General features: G+C 37.1%; 1 protein-coding gene across 4 annotated transcripts in view; it reads right to left on the bottom strand.

Moving 5' to 3' along the window:
* ehbp1 (EH domain binding protein 1) overlaps nucleotides 1–21,810 on the bottom strand; it is a 389,918-nt gene that overhangs the window by 26,516 nt on the left and 341,592 nt on the right. For all 4 annotated transcript variants that reach the window (XM_073051179.1, XM_073051180.1, XM_073051181.1 and 1 more), the window contains one exon: nucleotides 5,218–5,317. In XM_073051179.1, the coding sequence (XP_072907280.1) occupies nucleotides 5,218–5,317 (100 nt within the window). The remainder of the gene's footprint in view (nucleotides 1–5,217; nucleotides 5,318–21,810) is intronic.

The raw sequence follows: 21,810 nt of genomic DNA, 5'->3' as shown, positions 1-21,810 counted from the left end.
CTTATATGCTTTAAATGATATTAGATTAATAAAAGTAGTCCTGTTTAGATGGCTTAAAAGTAATTAAATATACCTGCAATGATACCATGAAATTAATTCCACACTCTTCCCCCCACTATATAATTTTAACAATAGGTCATGCTTGTAAATTTTGATGGGTAAACTGCACAACGATTGGCCTTTCAGCTGTCTGAATTTGAAAGAATAACATATAATACACTTCATATAAGATATTTCACAAAGAAAAACAATTAAACAATGCCAAAAGAAGACAGAACAGTTACGAGGTTGGACAAAGATTTGATCAAAAAGATGGCTTTAAATCCATTTTCCACTATTTTTCCTTTCAACCACCAGCACATTGCAACAAGATAACTGCACTTTCCAAATTCACCATCTAACTTGGAATTGAATCATGAAAAAGTAATGAACATTTAGCACAGACAAATTGTTTTAGGGGTAAGGAAGAGAACAGCCCTAGTGACACAGAATGTAATGTAAGGACAGCAGTGAGAATGATTTCCGTCCAGAAGAATTGGAAGTATATGGACATTAGGAACAAAAGCATTGGTAGGAGTGGTTTATAGGCATTCTGAAAAAAAAATCACAGTTCAAGAGAGAACAGACAAACACATAAAAAGATAGGAAAGATAATATAATGATCATTAGGTACCTTAATATTCCTATAGACTGGGTAAATCAAGTTGTGAAAGTGGTGTGGAAGAATGGAATAGATTTGGGTCAGATTTCATGAATCCAGTTAGGGACCAAGTTGTCCTTATCCTATGCAATGAGATACAGATTTAATTTGCAAATCACTGTTTAGGATTGTCTGAGGAAAAGTGATAGACGTTGCATGTACTTCTAAAGATCAATCAGAAACTGGAATTTGGAACTTAAATAAACTTTACAAAGTAAAGTAGCATTGATTGAGGTACAATGGATAATCAGAGTTAAAGGTTTACCAATTGATTAACAACAATAAGAATTTAAGAAAATATACCAAAAATACACAAAATGAAGATTGATCTGTTCCTTTCTTGCTGCAGGAGGAAACTGTTACATTGAAAGAAATGTTAAGACTGAGAATGGGATAAGACTAGGAAGTATCAAAAAATATTTTTAAGATTAAGAAAAGAATATATATTATGAGAGCAAATGACTAAGAATGGTCTATAGGTCTACAGTGGTCTACACTGGACCATGTTGACAACAGCAATACTTGTGTCAGGCTGCTATTTATCAATTTACAACTCAGTATTCAACATCATCATCCCTCAATACTGATCAGTAATCTGGGCCTCCGTACCTCCCTCTGCAATTGGATTCTTGACTTCCTCAAAGGGAGATAACATCAATGCAGATCAGAAATAACATCTCCTCCCCACTGACAATCAACACAGGTGCACCTTAAAGATATGTGCTTTGCCCGCTGCTCTACTCTTTCTATGCTTATGACTGTATGGCTACGCACAGCTCAAGTGCCATCTATAAATTTGCCAATGACACTGCTTTTGTTGGCAGAATTTCAGATGGTGACAATGTGGTGTAACAGATAGGCTGGTCAAGTGGTGTCATAACAACATCAGTAAAACCAAGGAATTCACCGTGGACTTCAGAAAATTGAAGTCAAGAGAACATACACCAATTGTAATTGGGGGGGGTGGTGTCAGAGTTGGAGAAGATGAGCAGTTTCAACATCAACATCTCAGACGGTCTATCCTGGGCCCACCATATTGATGCAATCATGTTGAAGGAATGCCAACAGTTATACTTCTTTAGGAGCCTGAGGAGATCTGGTATGTCACCAAGCAATCGCGCAAATTTCTACAGATATATGTTGGGGAGTATTCTGACTGGTTGCATCATTGTCTGGTATGCACAGGATTGTAAGAGGCCTGTTCCATTACAGGCACAAGCCTCCCAACCATTGAGGACATCTTCAAAAGGCTCAAGAGAGTGACATCCATCATTAAGAACCTTTACCATTCAGGAGATACAGGAACCTGAAGATCCAGACTCAACAGCTGCCATCAGATTTATGAATGGTCCATGAACTCATGAGTTCTACCTTGCTATTCTTCTTTTGCGATTTTTTAAAATTTTAACATATGGTAATTTCGAATAAGCTCTTCCCGGGCTTCCAGCGGGTACAGGTATTGATTTGTCCCTCCTGATTGGTTAGTCCTTATCCAATCAGTTTTCTGTTCTCCCAACTTGTTTACAATTGAATTGTAGTTTTTGACAATTGATCCATTTTTAAAAAAATGGTAATTTGTTATGCCTCCACTGCTGCAACTAAACAATAAACTTCACGACTTACGTTAGTGATAATAAATTTGATTCTGATTCTGAAGAACGGTAAAATAGATGGTAAAATCTTTTAAAGCTATTCTAAAAAAGTGCAATCTCCCTCATTTCTGGAACAGTCCCAGCATATTGGAAGGATCAAATTTATTATTGCTATGGAAGGAAAGAGGGGAGAGTGAAATAGAGAACCAGAAGTCTACTGTCACCAAAATACTTGAATACGTCATTTAGAATTGATAATCATTCATATTATGAAATGGAGTCAACGCAGCTTAACGTTATCCAGCTTTGCCTCAGCACGGTTTCACATGCCTGCTGATAATCCTCAGTTTATTCTGTCTCCATCATTGGCTAGCCTTCCAAGCAGGTGTTAGGGTACAACTAAATAAAACATTATTCAGGCTACTGACCGTGTGCAGTTCTGGTTGCCACACTATTGGAATGAAGCAATTGCACTGGAGAAAATACAAAGGTGATTCACCAGGATGTTTCCTGGAATAGAGTGTTTCAGCTTTGATGACAGATTGGATGGGCTGGATTTGTTTTCCCTGAAGCAGAGAAGACTGAGGGGGAACCTGACTAAGGTATACAAAATTATGATGGGAATAGATAAGGTTATTAATACAATTTTTTCCCTTAGTAGAGGTGCCTACAGCTTTACGATAAGGGATAGGGAAATTTAGAGGATATTTGATATGGTCATTTTTTACTCGGGGATAGTTGAAATCTGAAATGTACTCTCTTACAGGTTGGTGGAGGCAAGTACTCTCATAACATTTATGTAGTATTTAGATGAGCACTTGAAGCAGCTTGGTATAGGGAGGCTATGAACTGAATGCTGGAAAATTGGATTAGTATGGACAGGTACTTGATGGCTAGCACAGACATGGTATGGGCATGGAACCTGTGATTCTTTTACCAGTCTGTCTGTCAAATAGAGAATCATGAATGAGATGTAGCTTCCCTCAGCAATTTTCCCTTGTCATACACAAATAACAACACACTTAAAACAGTTGAAAACAGTCCAGGGTAAAATGCTCCAGGGTACAGAATAAGTGATTTATTGAACAAAATTTGCACTGAGTGATACACGGAGAGACAAGCAGAGGTGAACAAAAGTTTGTTTGAACAAACAAGCTTTATGGAGAGCCTTACAGAAGAAAAGACAGGTGGACAAGTGAAGAGACACAGGGAGAGAATTTCAAACATACAGGTTAGCAGATGATAGCATGGCTGTCAATGCTGAGTGATTAAAACTTGGCACGCACTAGAGGCCAGAACTGAAGGGTTGTCGGGCTGGAGGGGATTACAGAGATAAGAAGTGAGTGAAGCTAATAAGAGATTTTGAAAACGAGGATGAGAATTTTAAAATCAAGGCCAAAGTCAACTGGAAGCCAATGTAGGCCAGAAAGCACAAATAAGAGGTTAACAGAACCTGATACAAATTAGGTCAGAGGCAGCAGGTTCGGATGACTTCTAGATTACAATGCATAGGATGTGGGAGGTCTATGAGAAGTTAGAGAAAGAAGTTACAGGAGCAAGGCAGAGGAGCTGAGAACATCCAATCAGTTGCCTCTTCATCTTCTTTCCCTGCCTATTAGTTATCCAACTGAGTCAAATGTTGGCAGTCAGTGTAGCTGAATGAATATATGGCTTAAGGGGTCAACTCAAAACTACCTTGGAGCGCTGCCAGAAAAGGAAATCTGCAATAGCTTGGGTTTGTACCTTTGGTTGAGAATAATGACTTTAATCTTCTCAATACTCAGTTGGAAAAAATCTGCTAGTTTATTTATGAAACTTAAATAAGCAATGCGATGACTTAGAGACACTGGAGGAGTCCAGAGAATTGATATTGAGATAAAGCTGGCTGTCAGATCGACAAAGAACATGACACACTGCTTTTAGATGATGTTGCTGTAGATGAGAATTAAGAGGTGGGGAGGGTGTTAAAAACTTTAAGGATACCAAAAGATAACAACAGTTACGAAGAGAAGTCTTCTGATCTGCTGACTGCAACTGGAATAGATAGGACAAGGGGATTGAGATCCCACCAACTGGCTCAATGCTGGAGAGACTTTGGAGGAGAAAGAAGATACAAGAGAAAAAACAAGTTATTAGAAGGGCTGGAATGTGAAGGCAAAGGAGAGAAATAGCAGAGGCTGCTGGTCAGATGGACTCTAACTTATTAAGTTTTGCTAGCTTCTCATGATTATTGTGGATTGGTCTAGATGAGCCAAAGGGGTGGTGTTATATAACACTGTTTATAGTTAAAAAGAGCAGAAGCCTCCAATTACCACAAGCTATTGAAAATATTCTGCTCTTTAAATACTTGGTCTTCTACTTGTTAAGCTCCAGCTGTTCAATTCCTCAGAATTTATGTACCTCTACCCCTCCCCCTACCCTAGGAAGTATTTTCCTCATTTCTGTCCCAAGTTATATTCCTCAGTAATATTGACACTTCTGAATGCTACCAGGTTCCCCTTTCTCCCTTATTTCCTGCTATATGACTCTTCTTTATCAACGTACTGAAGGAAATTTTAGGATATTTAACTTGGCGCATGAGGAAAAATCCAAGTAACTGTTTATACTCCCTTGATGTACTCTCGTGGAAATACAAATCCATAACCATAGACCAACATATTTATTCTATTAACTATTTTCTCATTCTCTTTAAATAGAGAAATCAAATATTGGAGGAAAATTTAATGCATTATAAACTTACTGATCTATCAGGAATTAATTATTCATATGTACATTTATGTGGTAATGCATAACTACATTACTGAGTTATGCCAAAATGTTATTTTGAATTTCAGAATTCTGAGGTAACTATTACTATCAAAGTGAAAAGTGGACAATTAAATCTGACAAAGTAAATAATATTTGTCAAATCTTCAGTGCACTTACAGAAGTGAAAGTTGGTTTTGACGTCTTATCAGGGCATTCTTCTTGTTCACCAACACGAACCACTCTTGCATCATTGCTTCCTCCTTCTCTTTATTGTTCCCTGAAAAACAGAAAGCAGAGTTATATCAAAGGCTTCAACCCAGAACTGGAAGTAAATCAAAAGAGAGCAGGTATTTTATTTTAATAGTTAACTTCAGCAACTATTAAAATAAAATTCCTGCTCTCTTACGAGTATTTGTCAATTACCAAGATATTTTAAATATTGCGGGTATGAATAATAGTTTGACTTCTGTGACATTTACATTGCTTGTATTTCACTTGATTTGCATTGCTTTACCTTCATTTCTTGCCACTTACATTTTCTCCATGTTCTTAGATACAGCAAAGAAGGATGTTCATGAATATAGATATTTCAGTGGCTTACTCTGACTGGGTTAGTTCTCAATCACCATATTATATATTCCAGCCCATCTTACACCTACAGCTAGTGCCTGAATTTTATTTCTATTTAGGAATAAAATTTCCCAAACTCATCAGCTTTTGAGATACTTCACTTTTGTTCTTTTTTCCATCTTCAGTGATGTTCTTCCCTTCCACATGTACGATATCATTATAGCTCTGTAGATACTATACAAAAGTAGGCAAAATTCACGTGGACCTTTGGTAGCAAATGTTGAAAATTATCTGGCTATCAAGATGGAAATATTACAATGCTTAATCCTACTCCCACTGATGTCCACATGTAAGTGAGATATCCAAGAGGAATTTCTGGTTAACCTATGCCCTTTACAACCAAGTGCCATTGAGAGCCAATTTCAGCAAAAGCTGCAGAGATAAGAAGAGGTAAAATGTTACTTTTTCTCATTTATATTTTCCCATTTTTTGATACACTCCTGATTAAGTGTCAGAGGGCTGAAATGTTGACATAGATCCTGCCTAGCTTTGCTGTTTTTCCAGAGTTTTCAGTTTTGTTTTAAATGTCCAGCATCTTTGATTTTCATTTAATCAAATTAGAGCTTACATTGTACCAGGTTGTTCACCTTCAATGTGGCTTGTACAGAGTTTACATGTTCTCTTAATGACCTGTATTGGGCTCCTTCCATGCCCAAAGATGTATTGGTAAGTTAATGGGTTGCTGTAAATGACCTCTCAGGGTTGATGAATGACCAAGAGAATCAAGGAGAAAATAATTGGCATGTGTGAGAGAGAATAAAGTTGCAGAAGGACAGGAAAATGTGGGACAAATGATTCTACTACCTAGACAGTCAGCATAGTCCGAACAGCTGAATGTATTGTAGGCATACAAAACTGCTGGAAATACTCAGCAGCGTATTCAGCATTTGTGGAGATTGAAACAAAACTAGTATTTCAGGTGGATGATCTTTCATTAGAACTGGGAAAAGTGACAAAACAAGTATGATTTAGAGTCATGGGAGGAGCAGAAGCATCAAGACCAAGGCAATCCAGGATGTGACATAAATTATGTTTCTTCTGTCCAGGAGGAGAGAGGACATTGAAGGTTTGTTAACATAGAACATAACAGCACAGTACAGGCCCTTTGGCCCGTGATGTTCTGCCAACCTTTTAACCTACTCTCTGGGGCCCATGGACCCTTTGCTTAATTATGTACCCCTTCCCCTCCCACCAACCAAGACTCTGTCCTACAATGCTGTGCAGGGCCCTGCCACTCACTCTATGCTGTACCTTGGTTTAATTTTCCAAAATTAATCACTTTGCACTTGTCTGAGTTAAATTCCATCTGCAATTCCTTTGCCCCACTTTTCCAGTCGCTCTTTAACATATTATAATATTAGACTACTTCTTCACTATCTAAGATCACAAAGAGCACCTGAAGAATTCCCAAATACTTTGGATTTGTAGGAAATTGGGAAGTTGTCCTATAGCATAAAAAAGGTTGTGAACCCCTGATCTAACCCTTTACTCCTACATAGTCCTCCTTTTTTCTATCCCCCATATGCCTATCTAAAAGTTCTTAAATGTCTCTAATGTATTTGCCTCTATCGATGCCCCTGGCAGGCCTTCCACCCACCCACCACTCTCTGTGTAAAAACCTACCTCCCCCTATGCTCTCCTCCAATCACCTTAAAACCTCACATTAACCATTTCTGCCTTGGGAAAAGGTCTCTGGATACCCACTCGATCTAGGCCTCTTATGATCTTACATGCCTCTATCAAGTCACCGCCAATCCTTGCTCGCTCCAGTAATTGATCTAACTGGAGAGGAATCATTTGAGGAAAATGAATAAGGACAGAAAGGGAATTTTTAAAAAATCAGTGCTAGAACAGCCATTGGAGAAATATGAAATAAAAGGAGATTATATTCAGATTGTACTTGTGGAGAAAGAAAAATCGAGTTAACATTTCAGGTTGATGACATTTTACATCTCAATTTTAACATTGCCTTTTTTCATTCTAACCTATTGCTTCTGAAATTACGGCACTCCACTCACTAAAGACTAACACCAGAACTGACAAAGGTGGTGATGCTCTGTGGGAATTGACTTCCACCTCATACGAGGCTGAATGCCGGTTCTCAGATAGTTCCCACTGAACCAGGACCAAACAACTGAACATCAGATTGCTGTCTCTCAGACAGGTACTGACCTGATTTCTTCTGGAGATCTTCTCAACAAAGTCCACAGCCTCACAGTTCCCAAATCTTGTATCACCTACTCCCCAATATCCATAACCCAAACTAATGCAACAGTTCTCCAAACAAAATGATTTCTTCCTTCCTTGACTCCTTTTCCTCCCTTGTTCGGTCTTTTCTCTTTAAATCCATGACACCTTATATATCCTTTGCCACTGTGATGGTTTCCAGTTTTCAGATTTCAGTGCCTTTCTCTTCTTCCTATCTAGTCCCTTTCCACCATCAACTTTCTTCACCTGGTGAACTTGTTCTTACTTCTCAACAACTTCCCAATTTCCTACAAATCAGAAGTATTTGGGAATTCTTCATGAACTTTGATAGTAAAGTGATAGTGAAGAAGTTTTCTAATGTTAAAGATTAACTGTGAAGGTGGGCAAAGGAATAGTAGATGGAATTCAACTCAAAGTGATTAATTTTGGGAAATTAAACCAAGGCACAGCATAAAGTGAATGGCAGGGCCCTGTGTAGTGTTGTTGAACAGAGAGTCATGGGGTGGGAGGGGGGAATACATAATTCCCAGAATCTAACAATACAGAAACATGGTTGGCAAAGGAGGCATACGGCATGCTTGCCTTCATTGGCTGAAGCACTGATTACAAAAGTTGAGAAATCATGTTATAGTTGTATAAAATGTGAGTAAGTCTGCAGCTGTTTGCCACTCTACAGAAAAGATACGGCTAAATTGGAGAACGTGCAGAAATGATTCACAAGGATGTTGCTTGGATTGGAGAGGTTGAGTTATGAGAAAAATTGAATAGGCTTGGTCTGTTTTTCCGAGTGCAAAGAAGGCTGAGAGGTGACAAGATTGAAGAATATAAAATTATGAGAGGCACAGATAGGGCACATAGCTAGTATCTATTACCCATGATTTGGACAACTGTGTAGATGAGATCAGCAGTGAGATCCAATGGCCAAGAAGGCAGTTCTGTTTGGGGAGAGTGAAGGGCATGGCAAGACACAGAAGTAGTCATGGTCATCTACTGCAAGCCAGGAAGAACTCAGTTTGTGACGTCTACTTGTATCATTGGACCTGGACTTTTGAGGTCGAGAGAGTGGAAATGCCCCACCGCAACAGCTTTTCCAGTTTAAAAACTCTCCCACGCAAGTCCCCTATCATTGTTGGATACAATGGAAAAGCGCTACCACATTACCCTTGTAGGGATGTCTAGTACTAGAGGACATACTGTAGGTTTAAGGTGAAAGGGAGATTTAAAGGGGATCTAAAATAACTTGCACACAAAAAGTAATTAATATTTGAAAGTAGTTGCCAGAGGAGGATGTGAAGGCATGAACAGTAACAGTATTTAAGAAATACCCGGACAGAAACTTGAATGAGCAGGATAGAGAGGAATATGGAATTAATGCAGGCAAATGGGATTTGTATACGTAGATATGATGGTTGGCATAGATGCTGTACATCTCTATGACTCTATTGTGTTTTATGGATTCTGTTTATTTCCATCCTGTCTGAGATCTTCCCTTGATCTTCTCTTCTCTGCAACTTAAAACATGTTTGATTTCTCATCTTTACATTAGATTACAGACCTGGAGCAGCAAAAGGCTACTCAGCCATTTAATCAGCTCATGGTTGATTTGACTGTAAACCTAACTCTAAACTTTCTGCCATTCATCAGTAACCTTTCATCCCTTTGCTTATCAGAAATCTCTATAACTGCCTGAAAAGTATCCAAAGACTCTGAGTTCACTTCCTTTTGAGGAAGAGAATGAAAGACTGACAATCCACTGAGGCAAAAAAAAATTACAATGCATTCTGTCTTGAATAAGTAAGCTCTAATCTTTGAACAGTGATTTCCAAGTTCTAGGTTCTCACACTAGATACCTTCCAAGACTCCTCGGAATCTTAGGTTTCAATCCAGCCCTGCTCACTCTTCTAAGCTCCAGTGAAAAGAGCATAACCTGTCTAAACTCTCTTCATACCTTGCCCATTCCAGATACTAGTTAAGTTAGCTTTGCCTGAGCCACTTCCATAGTTCTTGCACCTTCCTTAAAACAGACGTCAGTGGTGTACTCAGTGGTTCAGATCTACTTTTACCAATGTTCCAAATAACTAAAGCCTAGCTACTTTTGCATTCAATTCCTCTCCAATTAAAAATAAAATTCTGTAATAGATTTTCTAATGATTTGCAAGAACTACATACAAGCTTTTTGTGAATCATACTTTTTCTGACCTCTCATGAGAAGGTAATTGATGAAAGATTAATGATCTGAAACATTAACTTTATTTCTCTCTCCACAGATGCTGTCCAACCTAATGAACATTTTCAGTGTTCCACTTTGACATAATATTGTCCTTCTGTTTATTTTAATCTTTGCCTGTACACAATACAGTACTGTGCAAAAGTCTTAGACACAAATATATCGCTAGGGTGCATAAGACTTTTGAAAGTCAAGCTTCAATGCAACTGAACAGGTTGATATTCATCATTAATGTTTGTTAAACTGGAGAATAAAATGTGTTTTATACTCCAATATAAAATGAAGTAAAACAAAAAATGGAAAAATATTCCATTCTAGAGTCCAGTAAATTTATTCATGTAAAAGAAAATGTCCTACCATGATTCCACCATTAATGTCAATTTCTCACAGGAGCATTCCTTACAAATATAGGATAGACACAAAGCAATTTTTTCCTGCAAGAAACTGTATACACTAGCTCTATGCTTACAGCATATACAATATATTCTGATACTGCCAATCTATGTGAAAATGCAGGGTTTTTTTTTAATGAGCTACTGCCCACCAAAGATAACCAAAGACATTTCACCTTTCATGATGACAACTCCATCCAATCCATTTCAAGTCAAATCCATAATCTTGCTAATGAAAGGTACACCTTCTAATATACTGCCCTGGACAGTCATCCTACCAGTATCAGGAGAAAAGTGTAAAATGAACAGTGGCCAGAGATCGGAAGTGAGAAAAGTGACTCACACAGGTCAGCGAGTATGCATTAAAAAGCAGCGCTTCATGGGGGTTTTGGCATTTGAACAGCAGCCAATCAGAGATTGGGATTCATTAGAGAGGGCAAATTAAAATAAGGCAGGGGCAAGCGGCGCAACCGTTGTTGGAGTGGTGATTTGATGCTTTAACTCTTTGAGGTTTCATCGAGAAGAGGCTTGAGTGAAAGAAGGCGAAAAGCTGTAGACAGATTTTTTTTCAGTTTCTTTGTTGTTTCCTTATTTATATTTGCACAGTTAGAGCAGTAAGGATGCTAGGCAGGATGCTCCTCTTGCAGGATGTGAGCAGGTAGGGAGAACTCCAGTACCCCTAAGTTAAAGGACAGGACCTCCAAGGCTGTAATCTCAGGATTGCTACCTGTAGCACATACTAGTGAGGCCAGAAATAAGAAAATCATGCAGTTTAACATGTGGCTAAGGAGTTGGTGTAGGAGGGAGGGCTTCATATTTTTGGATCATTGGGCTTTCTTCAAGTGAAGGTGGGACCTGCACCACCTTAACTGGAGAGGCACGAATATCCTGGTGGGAAGGTTAGCTCGTACTGCATGAGGGGAGTGGGGGAGGGGTGTTTAAACTAGAGTTGCAGGGGGATGGGAACCAGAGTGTCAGAACAGATAATGCAGTGGTTGTGAAGACATGTTGTTAAGACCTCAGACAAAGTGAGGAATCAAAAGGTTTAGCACAGTGGGACTAATGTCTCGAGTTGTGTAAATTTCAATGCAAGACGTATTGTAGGAGCTCAGGACAAGGATCAACACATGGATTTATGATATTGTAGCCATTAGTGAAACTTGATTGCAAGAGGGGCAGGACTGGCAGCTCAATACTCTGAGTTTCTGTTGTTTGAGATGTGATAAGAGCGGGAGGGATTAAATGAGAGGTGGTGTTACCACTCAGCAAAAATGTCATGGCAGTACTCAGTCAGGACAGACTGGGGAACTCGTCTAGTGACGCTTTATGGTTGGAACTGAGAATTAAGAAAGGTATGACCATGTTAATGGGGTATATTATAGCCCTCACCACACTCAACAGAATTTAGGAGAACAAATTTGTAGAAAGGTTGCAAACCGTTGCAAGAAACACAAGGTTGTGATAGTAGGTGATTTTAACTTTCCATATAGTGACTGGGATTCCCATACTGTAAGAGGACTAGATGAGATAGACTTTGTCAAATGTGATTAGAATAGTTTCCTTCATCAGTACATAGAAGAGCCAACGAGACAGTGTACAACATTTGATATGCTATTAGGAAGTGAGAAGGTGACAGAAGTTTGTGTAGGGGAACACTTTACATCTAGTGATCATAATGCAATTAGTTTCAAGGTAATTATGGAAAAGGATAGGTCTGGTCCTCGGGTTGAGATTCTAAATTGAAGAAAGGTCAATTTTGATGGTATCTGAAGGGATCTGGCAAGTGTGGATTGGAGCAGGCTGTTTCCTGGCAAAAATGTATTTGGTAAGTGGGAGGCCTTTAAAAGTGAAATTTTGTGAGTACAGATTTTGTTTCTTCTTGTCAGAATAAAAAGCAAGGAAAACAAGTTTAGGGAACCTTGGTTTTTGAGAGATATTGAGATCTGAGTTAAGAAACAAAAGGAGGTGCATTGCAAGTATAGACAGGTAGGAACAAATAACGTACTTGAGCATAAGAAATGCAAGGGAACACAAGAAACAGATCAGGAGAGATAAAAGAAGGCATGAGATTGCTCCTAGCAGACAAGGTGAAAGAGAATCCTAAGGGCTTCTACAGGTATGTTAACATCAAAAGCATTGTAAGGGACAACATTGGTCCTCTAGAAGATCAGAATGGTAATCTATGCAGAGAGCTAAAAGAGATGGGGGAGATCTTAAATGGATTTTTTGCATCTGTATTTACTCAGGAGATGGACACAGAGGCTAGAGAAGTGAGGCAAAGCAGCAGTGAAGTCATGGACCCTATACAGATTACAGAGAAAGAGGTTTTTGTGTCTTGAGGCAAATCAGGGTGGATAAATCCCCAGGGCCTGACAGAGTGTTTCCTCAGACTCTGTGGGAGGCAAGTGCAGAAATTGCAAAGGCCCGAGCAGAGATATTTAAATCATCCTTAGCAACTGGTGAGGTAGGATTGGAAGACAGCTAAAGTTGTTCAGTTGTTTGAGAAAGGCTCTAAGAATAAACCAGGAAATTATAGGCCAGTGAGCCTGACATCAGTAGTGTTAAAGTTATTGGAAGGTGTTCTAAGGGACCAGATATATGAGTATTTGGATAGACAGGAACTGATTTGGGATAGTCAGCATTGCTTTATGTGTGGTAGGTCATGCCAACCAACTCTATAGAGTTTTTTCAAGGAAGTTACCAGAAAAGTTGTTGATGAAGGCATGGCAAGGCATTTGACAAGGTCCCACATGGGAGGTTGGTCAAGAAGGTTCAGTCACTTGGCACTCAAGATGAGGTAGTAAATTGGATTAGACATTAGCCTTGTGGGAGAAGCCAGAGAGAGGTAGAAAAAAGTTGCTTCTCTGACTGGAGGCTTGTGAGTAGTGGAGCGTCATGGGAACTGGTGCTGGGTCCATTGTTGTTTGTCATTTATATCAACGATCTGGATAATAATGTGGTTATCTGGATCAGCAAATCTGCAGATGACACCACAATTGGGGGTGTAGTGGGTGGCAAGGAAGACTATCAAAGCTTGCAGCGGGATCTGGACCTGCCGGATAAATGGGCTAAAAAATGGCAGATGGAATTTAATGCAGGCAAGTGTGAGGTGTTGCCCTACGGGAAGATCAACCAGCATAGGTCTTACACAGTGAACAGTAGGGTACTGAGGAGTGCGGTACAACAAAGGGATCTGGGAATACAGATCCATAAATCATTGAAAGTGGCATCACAGTTAGATAGGGTCATAAAGAAAGCTTTTGTTACATTGGCCTTTGGTGATTAAAGTATTGAGTACAGGAGTTGGTATAAACAAATATAAAAATGGGTATTTCTCAAATGGTGAGAGGCTGAAAGGGTTTGATGTACAGAGAAACTGGTATACAAATTGCCGGAACTTCAAATGTTATGTTGAAGTTGTATAAAACATTGGTAAGGCCTAATGTGGAGTATTGTGTGCAGTTTTGGTAACCTACTAATAGGAATGATGTAAATAAGTTTGAAAGAGTTCAAAGAAAATTTACAAGGATGTTGCTGGGACTGAAGGACCTGAGTTATAAGGAAAGACTGAACAGGTTAGAACTTTATTCCCTAGAATTAGGAAGACTGGGGGAAGATTTGATGGAGGTACATAACATTATGAGGGGTATAGATACTGTAAATGCAAACAGACTCTCTCCACTGAGGTTGGGAGGACTACAACTAGAGGCCATGGGTTATGACTGAAAGGTGAAATATTTAAGGGGAACATGAGGGGAAACTTCTTCACTCAGAAGTTTCTCTTGTGGGAAGAGAATGGAGGGCAATGGTCCGGGTGCAGCTCAATGGGACTAGACAGTTTAGACTGTTCGGCAGAGACCACAATTGGCTCAAGGGTCTGTTTCTCTGCTGCAGTTTTCTGTGACTCTAAAGCAATAAGTAAGAACATTTCCACTGGCATCAAATAAAAAGATTTCTAAGTGTGCTATGTTAAAAACACTAATTAAATTTTCATTATAACAATGAAAGCTTTTTTGCTACATTTGCTTTTTTTAAAAGGTTGAAGTGTTAAGGTTACACTGGAATTCTGAACGTAAAGCATATTTGGAACTAGTTTTGCTATTTTACATAACTATCTCCTCATTAGATTCACAGCTGTTGAATAAAGGAACTGTAACATTTTGGCAGCTATAAGACAGCTCCGTACTTTTAACAATATCACTCAGATGTTTTATACAAAGCGGAAAGACCTCAGTGGGTGAGAGAAAACGGAAAATAATCTATTTTAAATTCATTTGGTTTTTAAATGTTGAATAAATGCTTACACCTGACAATATTTTGTTTGGCCTCCCATTAGCTATTACATAGTTTAAATGGGGAAACATTCTAAATTTTCAAAATGTATCATCTGAAAATTCCATTAGCTACATAACAAAAGTTGCAAGTGATTTACTTTGAACTACAACAACCTGAACACAACCATATCAGTTTGGTGGTTAATTTGCCACTGTATACTGTATTGCTCTTAAACTGGAGAAGCAAATGTGAGTTGAGAATGTGGGGAAAAAAATTAAAATGGTGTTATTCATGCAAAATTTGTGCAAATTTGTGATTGATGGTCATTGCAGACTTGATGGGCTGAAGGGCCTGTTTAAGAACACCCTCTCTCTTTCTCTATAATCCCATTTCAACAGGAATTACACAAAATTATCAAATTAAGTCCTTTGAATGGTTTTCATCTATCGAAAAAAATAATCAAGCTGTAATAATATTTCCAAGTTAATAATAATAACCTTGATCTTTTGGTTCTGTTTGGTGGGAGACAGACAGGTTTTCATCTTGCCCACCATTACATCTGTTAAATATACCTTCTCACATGTTTATGACCATTCAGACAATTTTAATTACAACAAATCATGCAAATATATTTCTAAAGCAAATCTGGCTTGAAACTACAGTAGTTAAAGAATTATTTTGTCCAGTAAAATAAATTACATATAAAGCTTATTTTTTCTGCTTTTTCTTCTGAATCTCAATTATGCCAGAGTAACAACAACAGCTTGTATTTGTTTAGCAACTTTAACTTTTAGCAAAGCATCCCAACACACTTCACAGGAGGATTATCAAACAAAATTTGACACCAAACCAAAGAAAGAATTGTTTGGGTAGATGTCCAAATATTTGGTCAGAGGTAGGCCATAAGGAGTGCCTCACAGAGGAATGACAGAGGCCGAGAGTGGGAATTTTAGAGTTTAGTTCTTGATGAAAATAAGATTGATTAAAAGTCTGAATTTAGAGGAGCGCAAATATCTTAGATGGTTCTAGCATTGCAGGAGATTACAAACAGGGACATCAAGGGCGTGGATGGATCTGAAAACAAGGTGGCCAACAGTAAAAAATATTTTTAAATCACCAATCAAGTATAAACAGTTATGGAAGTGTTTTACAAATCACAAGCATTCTGTGCAAATCACGTATTACAACATGGTTAAACATATGCCTGCAGCTAAAACCAGAGAAAAAGATACAGAATAAAAAAAACCTAACAGACCATTAACCTAAGATGTTCTTCTCAACTGTGTAATTTTATTTTGAAGTAGAGAGGTTTGTATGACACAGATGCAAAATACGTTTGCATTGACATGAATAAAAGATCACATTTTTAAAAATATGTCACCTACATAGCAGTAAATGGAGTCATGTTATAGGAATGTCATACCAATATCAGTAGTTCAACACATCCAATAAGCAGGAACAAAAGGTAAATACCTCAGAAAAAAAACAATGGGAGTGGAGAAGGAAAGACCTGCAATTGGAAATAGTGATGGTTTTTGGTTTGCAAGACACACTCAATTAATGGAATAATCCATGTCAAAAGTATTTCAAGACCAGAATATATAAAGTGCATTTCACTATTTTAATACATTTCAATAAGTTACTAGTCCTGATGGAAATGTGTCCACATGTAGGAGCACCACACTGGAATTATCCAAACAATCCCACATGCAAAATTCTTTTAAAAGAACTAATTATTTCTTAGTTTAGAAACTGATATGTTCATTCAAGTCTTTGTTTAAAATTAAAACAGCTTACAGAAAGTAATACCAGAGATAAATTAATCCTGTTATTAGTAACTGCAATTGAAGACCTAAACAGATTTATCAAATCACAAAACTTACTAATGTCTAATCAAAACAAGGACTTCTAATTTCAACTTTAACCACTTGCTATTTAATCCAATATAATCTTATGAAGCAGAATGTAACTTAGCAAGCTTTTATATTTGTAAAAGAACATTTTGCAGATGAATGCTTTATGTTTCATTTTTGCTCAATTGTTTCTACTTCTAACGTCTAAGGGTAAGAAAGAACAAGATGGACATTGTTCGTACTGATTAAGTAAGAGCTCATTAAAGAGCTGTCAGCACCACACTTTGAATATGCATGAAGCATATAATTAGATCTAGCACTGTCACTAGAGGAGAAAATGGTAAGTACAAAGGATTGATTTAATTACGTTGAGTGGGCAATGGTGGTAGACCAGTCTTGTTAGGGAGAAAAAAGGTTGTATTCTGGCACCATAAAAAGGCAGTTTAGCTTCTGTCACAATACCTAATCTCAAGATTAGATATGAAAGCACACTGCTTTTGTTGTTTAAAACTCGTACTGTTGGTGTTTAAAAAAAACAAAAAAAACCTGTATATAACACATTTTTGCTTGTTTAACTTTCCCTTGGTACAGATGCCAACATGTGCAAAAGAAATCCAGGTAACTTATAAAACTCTATTTCCATCCCCAAACAATGATAATGCAGGAAATGATTTTATTTCAGAAAATATGAATAGCCAACCACATATATGTTTTACAGTGTCAATAGTACCGGCCCATCACCAAATTCCCATTGCTACACAGCATTTTCTTTGCATATGAAGGGATAACACAATTTAACTAATACCATCAGCTAGAACAAATACATCTTGGCAATGAGAGATAACAGCACTAATTTAATTACTCTTCCTTAATGATACATTTCCAGGTGAGAATTCTGCGAAACTGTAAATATAAAAGCAAAATGCTATCAAATATGTATCATTCAACTATAGAAAAACTCAACACTTATAACAATATTCAAATTTTTGCCTATTTTGAAAATTAACCACTGCGCCACCCACTCCCCCCGCCCCCACCATGCCAAATCCACCATTCCTTCACTGAATAGGAATGAATACAGGAATGCAATATCAATTGCCTCTAATACATCCTTTCATTTATTTAAACACTTCAAGATAATTGAGAAGAGCTAAAATTATTCTGACCTTAATGCTTTAACCTCACCTACCCAATTGTTTTTCTTGCAATATGTAATACTGTCCAACTTGGAACCACAACACCATTGTTGCCATGGTAATATCAGAAATTTCTTTGATATATTGTCTATTACCTTCAATGAATTGTATTGAAAACTGAAGTAAAATTGAAAGCAAAACAGAAGAATATGCTGTGTGAATCAAATGACAATGTGGCTTTATAATTTACTGTTGATGTTGGACCATTAAAATCATTACCTTGGAAGAGAACATTCAAATTTTAAAAATTATAATAACACTGATGATGAAAAATTACTACCTTTTTGGTACAGTCAGAAATCCAATAAATCTATGTGTCATTATAGCTTAGCAGTTTTACTGCAGTAATTTTAATTCAATTACTCTTTACTGAACATTAACTTTTGATCACCTAATAGTCTAATATAGAGAATGTCTATTGAATAAAACTGTCTAATATCATTATACAAATGCTGACAAGAAATGGTGAATGCTAAGGCCTGCTTGAGGGTTGCTTTTCTAATTTGTTGATCAGGAGAACATCATGCATCTTGTGAAAAGCAGAACACTCCAAGTAATTAATACCGTAAGAGAAACAGAGAGATCAATGACAAAAAAAATCACCTGGTAAAACTATAAAAGATTTTCTATTAAAGAGCTTTTACTTGACATAGAAAACAGTGCAGAGAAACCTGCATTTTGGCACTTATGTTCAACAGGCCCTTAAAAGCATGGAATGATGGAGACAGAAAACCTATCCTTTCTAATAATCTTGTGACAAAAGCTAAAAGACATCATCCTATTAACTACTGATCTCAATTGCTAATGCAGAGTACTTCCTGGTGCCTTTATGTAGTACATTGCTATTAAGAAACCACTAAACATTCACGGTGAATAACACAAGCTTCATTCACTCTTTACCAGCTTCCCTTGTAGTAGAACTATAAGTGGAACCAAAGGTGTCATTGATATTATGAAGTGGAAATTAATCAGAAATTTTTCTCATATTTCCGCTGTCACACTAATTTACTTTTGTATAAATTTTACCCAGTTAAAAAGTTCATAGCTAACCCCCTGTTGCAGCCTTTTTAGTTTAGAATATTCAATGAGCAAGTCAACTGAAAAGCATCAAGACTGAACACAAAAAGTGTTCGAAATTCTCATTTAGTCGTCTTTATTTTGCTAGCGCCATGTGGTCCTTGAAGATGTAGAAAACACGGGAAGCCGAGTAAAGATCAGAGCTGGCTCATTAGCATTCTGACAAAATTGGAGCGACGGAGATGTATAGTTTGCCTAGTTTGCCGTTTTGAAAGCTGCCGGTGGTAAGCTCTCTACTTCATTGTGTCTTTGTCTTTTTGGGGTTTTCAACGCAGCAGGGTGTTTGTTAGCTCTGGTTTACACACTGCATTATGGGAGGCTTTTCCTGCAAATTCAATCTATAGGTGTGTTCTCTGTTAAACTTTAAACAAGTCTCTGAATTATCAGCAAGCACTATTTTAAACAGCAAATGATCAATTTTTTTGGAAAACGGAAATTCAAAGATTGATAAATACAGATTCAGAATCATTTATATTCAACAAAAAAAGGATTAAGAAAATCTCATCACATATTGATTTTTCCTCAATTGAAATTTGACTGGAGCACTTTTTAGAAACAAAGCATACTTTAAATTACTCAACATTTTGTGAAGAATATAAATGAATACTTAAGTCCAAACTATATAGTTCCAATAGAGAGGAATTAAAAAACAGTAGGGTTCCTGTGTTGACGATTCAAATCTAAAATAAAGTTCTTCTGATAAACAAAACATCATCAATACTGTTGTCATGCAAGAACTTTACAATATAGTATTAAAACTGAGAGAGATTTTGTTGAATGAATTTATCTACTAAACCCCTGCAAATGGCTTCTGTCTTGGATGATGACCTACAAGAATATCAACAGATCATTGCCCAGAGAACTGGAAGGAGTCACCAAGCAAGCCATAATCTGCTCATTCTCAAATCACAGTTTCAAAGTTACATTTCTGAAGTTGTTTAAAAGGACTTTCTCTTCTTCACTGCCAGGACTCACTGAAATGTTGCTGTATTCAATTTATTGATAGTCTAGATAGATAGATACACTAACTTGTAATGCAAATTTGGAAAATAGCAACAGGCTATTAAAGAAACGATAGTTTTGTCTTTGACCATGGATACCTAGGCAAGTACAAAAATAAGAAAACGATGAAAAGTAATGTGTCAGATAACACTGTTAAAATACATATTCTTGTCTCATTTTCTCTTTTTATGGACACGAGTAAAAGATGTTTCAGAAATTATTAAGAATAAATTAATAATTAATTTTTGAGCTTCGATGGCTTAAAATGCATTTCTTTTCTTGCTGTCCCATTTAAATGTTCTCCTGTAACTGGGGGTTTGACGAGTGAGGCCACCCAGCTGAAAGCAACTGATGCAAAACTCAGAAGTAATCTCCCTGTTTAGCTCAGTACCATGGTTTGCCTTAACACTACCTCTATTATTTGATGGACTTAGGCAAATTTTGATTTATTTGTTGGCTTCTATCTTCAGCATACTTGCCATTTTGAGAACCTCAAAACCCAATTCCCATGTAAATACTTTTGCTTATGGCTACAATTCAATGTTACAGCTAGCCCTGCCAGTGACTCACAATGTAAACATTTTGAAATCCTTCAAAGCCAATTTAACAGAAATAATGTATTAGAATCCCACACATATTGTTTACACAATTCACTTCTATTGTATGGTATTTTGTCAAGCACTTTTTTTTCAAAAGCTGGAGACTAAACTATTAGATTAATAAAAGTGGATTAGGGGAAAATTTAATTTGAAAGCACTCCTTATCAGCCACGCAAAGAAACCAAAGAACACTTAATGACACTAATAATTTTAATTTTCTGGACAATTTTAACTATCTGATCTTAAAAGTTTAGAAGTATATTTAATTAAGGCTTAAATAACCATTTAAAAGCTCGGCTCTAAGCATTCAAAATAATAATTTTCCTGTTTTCATTGCTCCAACATTTGAAAGCAGATCAACTCACAGCCATTGATACTCATCAGAGCTACAACTTCAGCAAACACCATGCTCAAGTGAGAAACACCAGGAGCAGTCTTCCACAAAAGAAATGCCAATGTCTGTTGACAGTCCTAATTTTCTTTGCATAATTCTCCCCACCTCTCCCATTAGCTACTGACTGCTCCCTCTCCAGGATACATAGTTAAATTTACCAAGTACATTACCCAGACAATGTTTTAAATATTTGCATATAAATCAAGCTCTCTGAATCAGTATATAAATCAGAAAGAAAGGAATGGATAGCTTAAGGTTGGCCAAATTGTAACGGAGTTTTTAACATTTTTGCTGAAATTAAAACTTGTGGTGCAATTGACTCATTTCAGTTGCAACATTAATATAAATAAATGATAACTTCTTAGGGCAGTAAAAATTATGAGTGGACCAATTAAAAATCAGCAAGTGCTAGCTCCTGCCTTGACTGCCTGATACACTGATACAAAAACAATTAATATAGATTTAAATTAACATAAGATTCGATGAAAATAGAAACTATGACAAGATATTCTGTTTTGAAGGAAACTAATAATCTATTATGCTAATATTGGCTGGTTCTTGAAAAAAAGCTAATTACATGGGAAATAATGGATACAAAGAATGATTATAAGGCAGTAATCTCATCAAGGTGTTCAGATAACATCCAAATTGCAAGAGCTCTGAAAGCAGTCTCCTGAACTCTGAGATTAAATTGCAGCCTTAAAATCCCTCCTGTGTACTTTTTCTCTAAAGTATATTGGGGAGCTTGAGGTCAAACCATTTTCAACCCTATTTGGTAGTGGTAGGTGTCATGGAGGATAGAAGTAACTAATATATTCCATATAGTTAATGCCTGGTGTCATACACACTGAAAGCTTAATGACTGTAGTGTAACAACTGAAGACATGAGATGCGATTGAGGAAACAAGCATGTTCAA

The sequence above is a fragment of the Hemitrygon akajei genome, chromosome 7 (assembly GCF_048418815.1).
Source record: "Hemitrygon akajei chromosome 7, sHemAka1.3, whole genome shotgun sequence".
In the NCBI taxonomy this organism is placed as follows: Eukaryota; Metazoa; Chordata; class Chondrichthyes; order Myliobatiformes; family Dasyatidae; genus Hemitrygon; species Hemitrygon akajei.
This window is presented reverse-complemented; position numbering and strand designations above follow the sequence as displayed.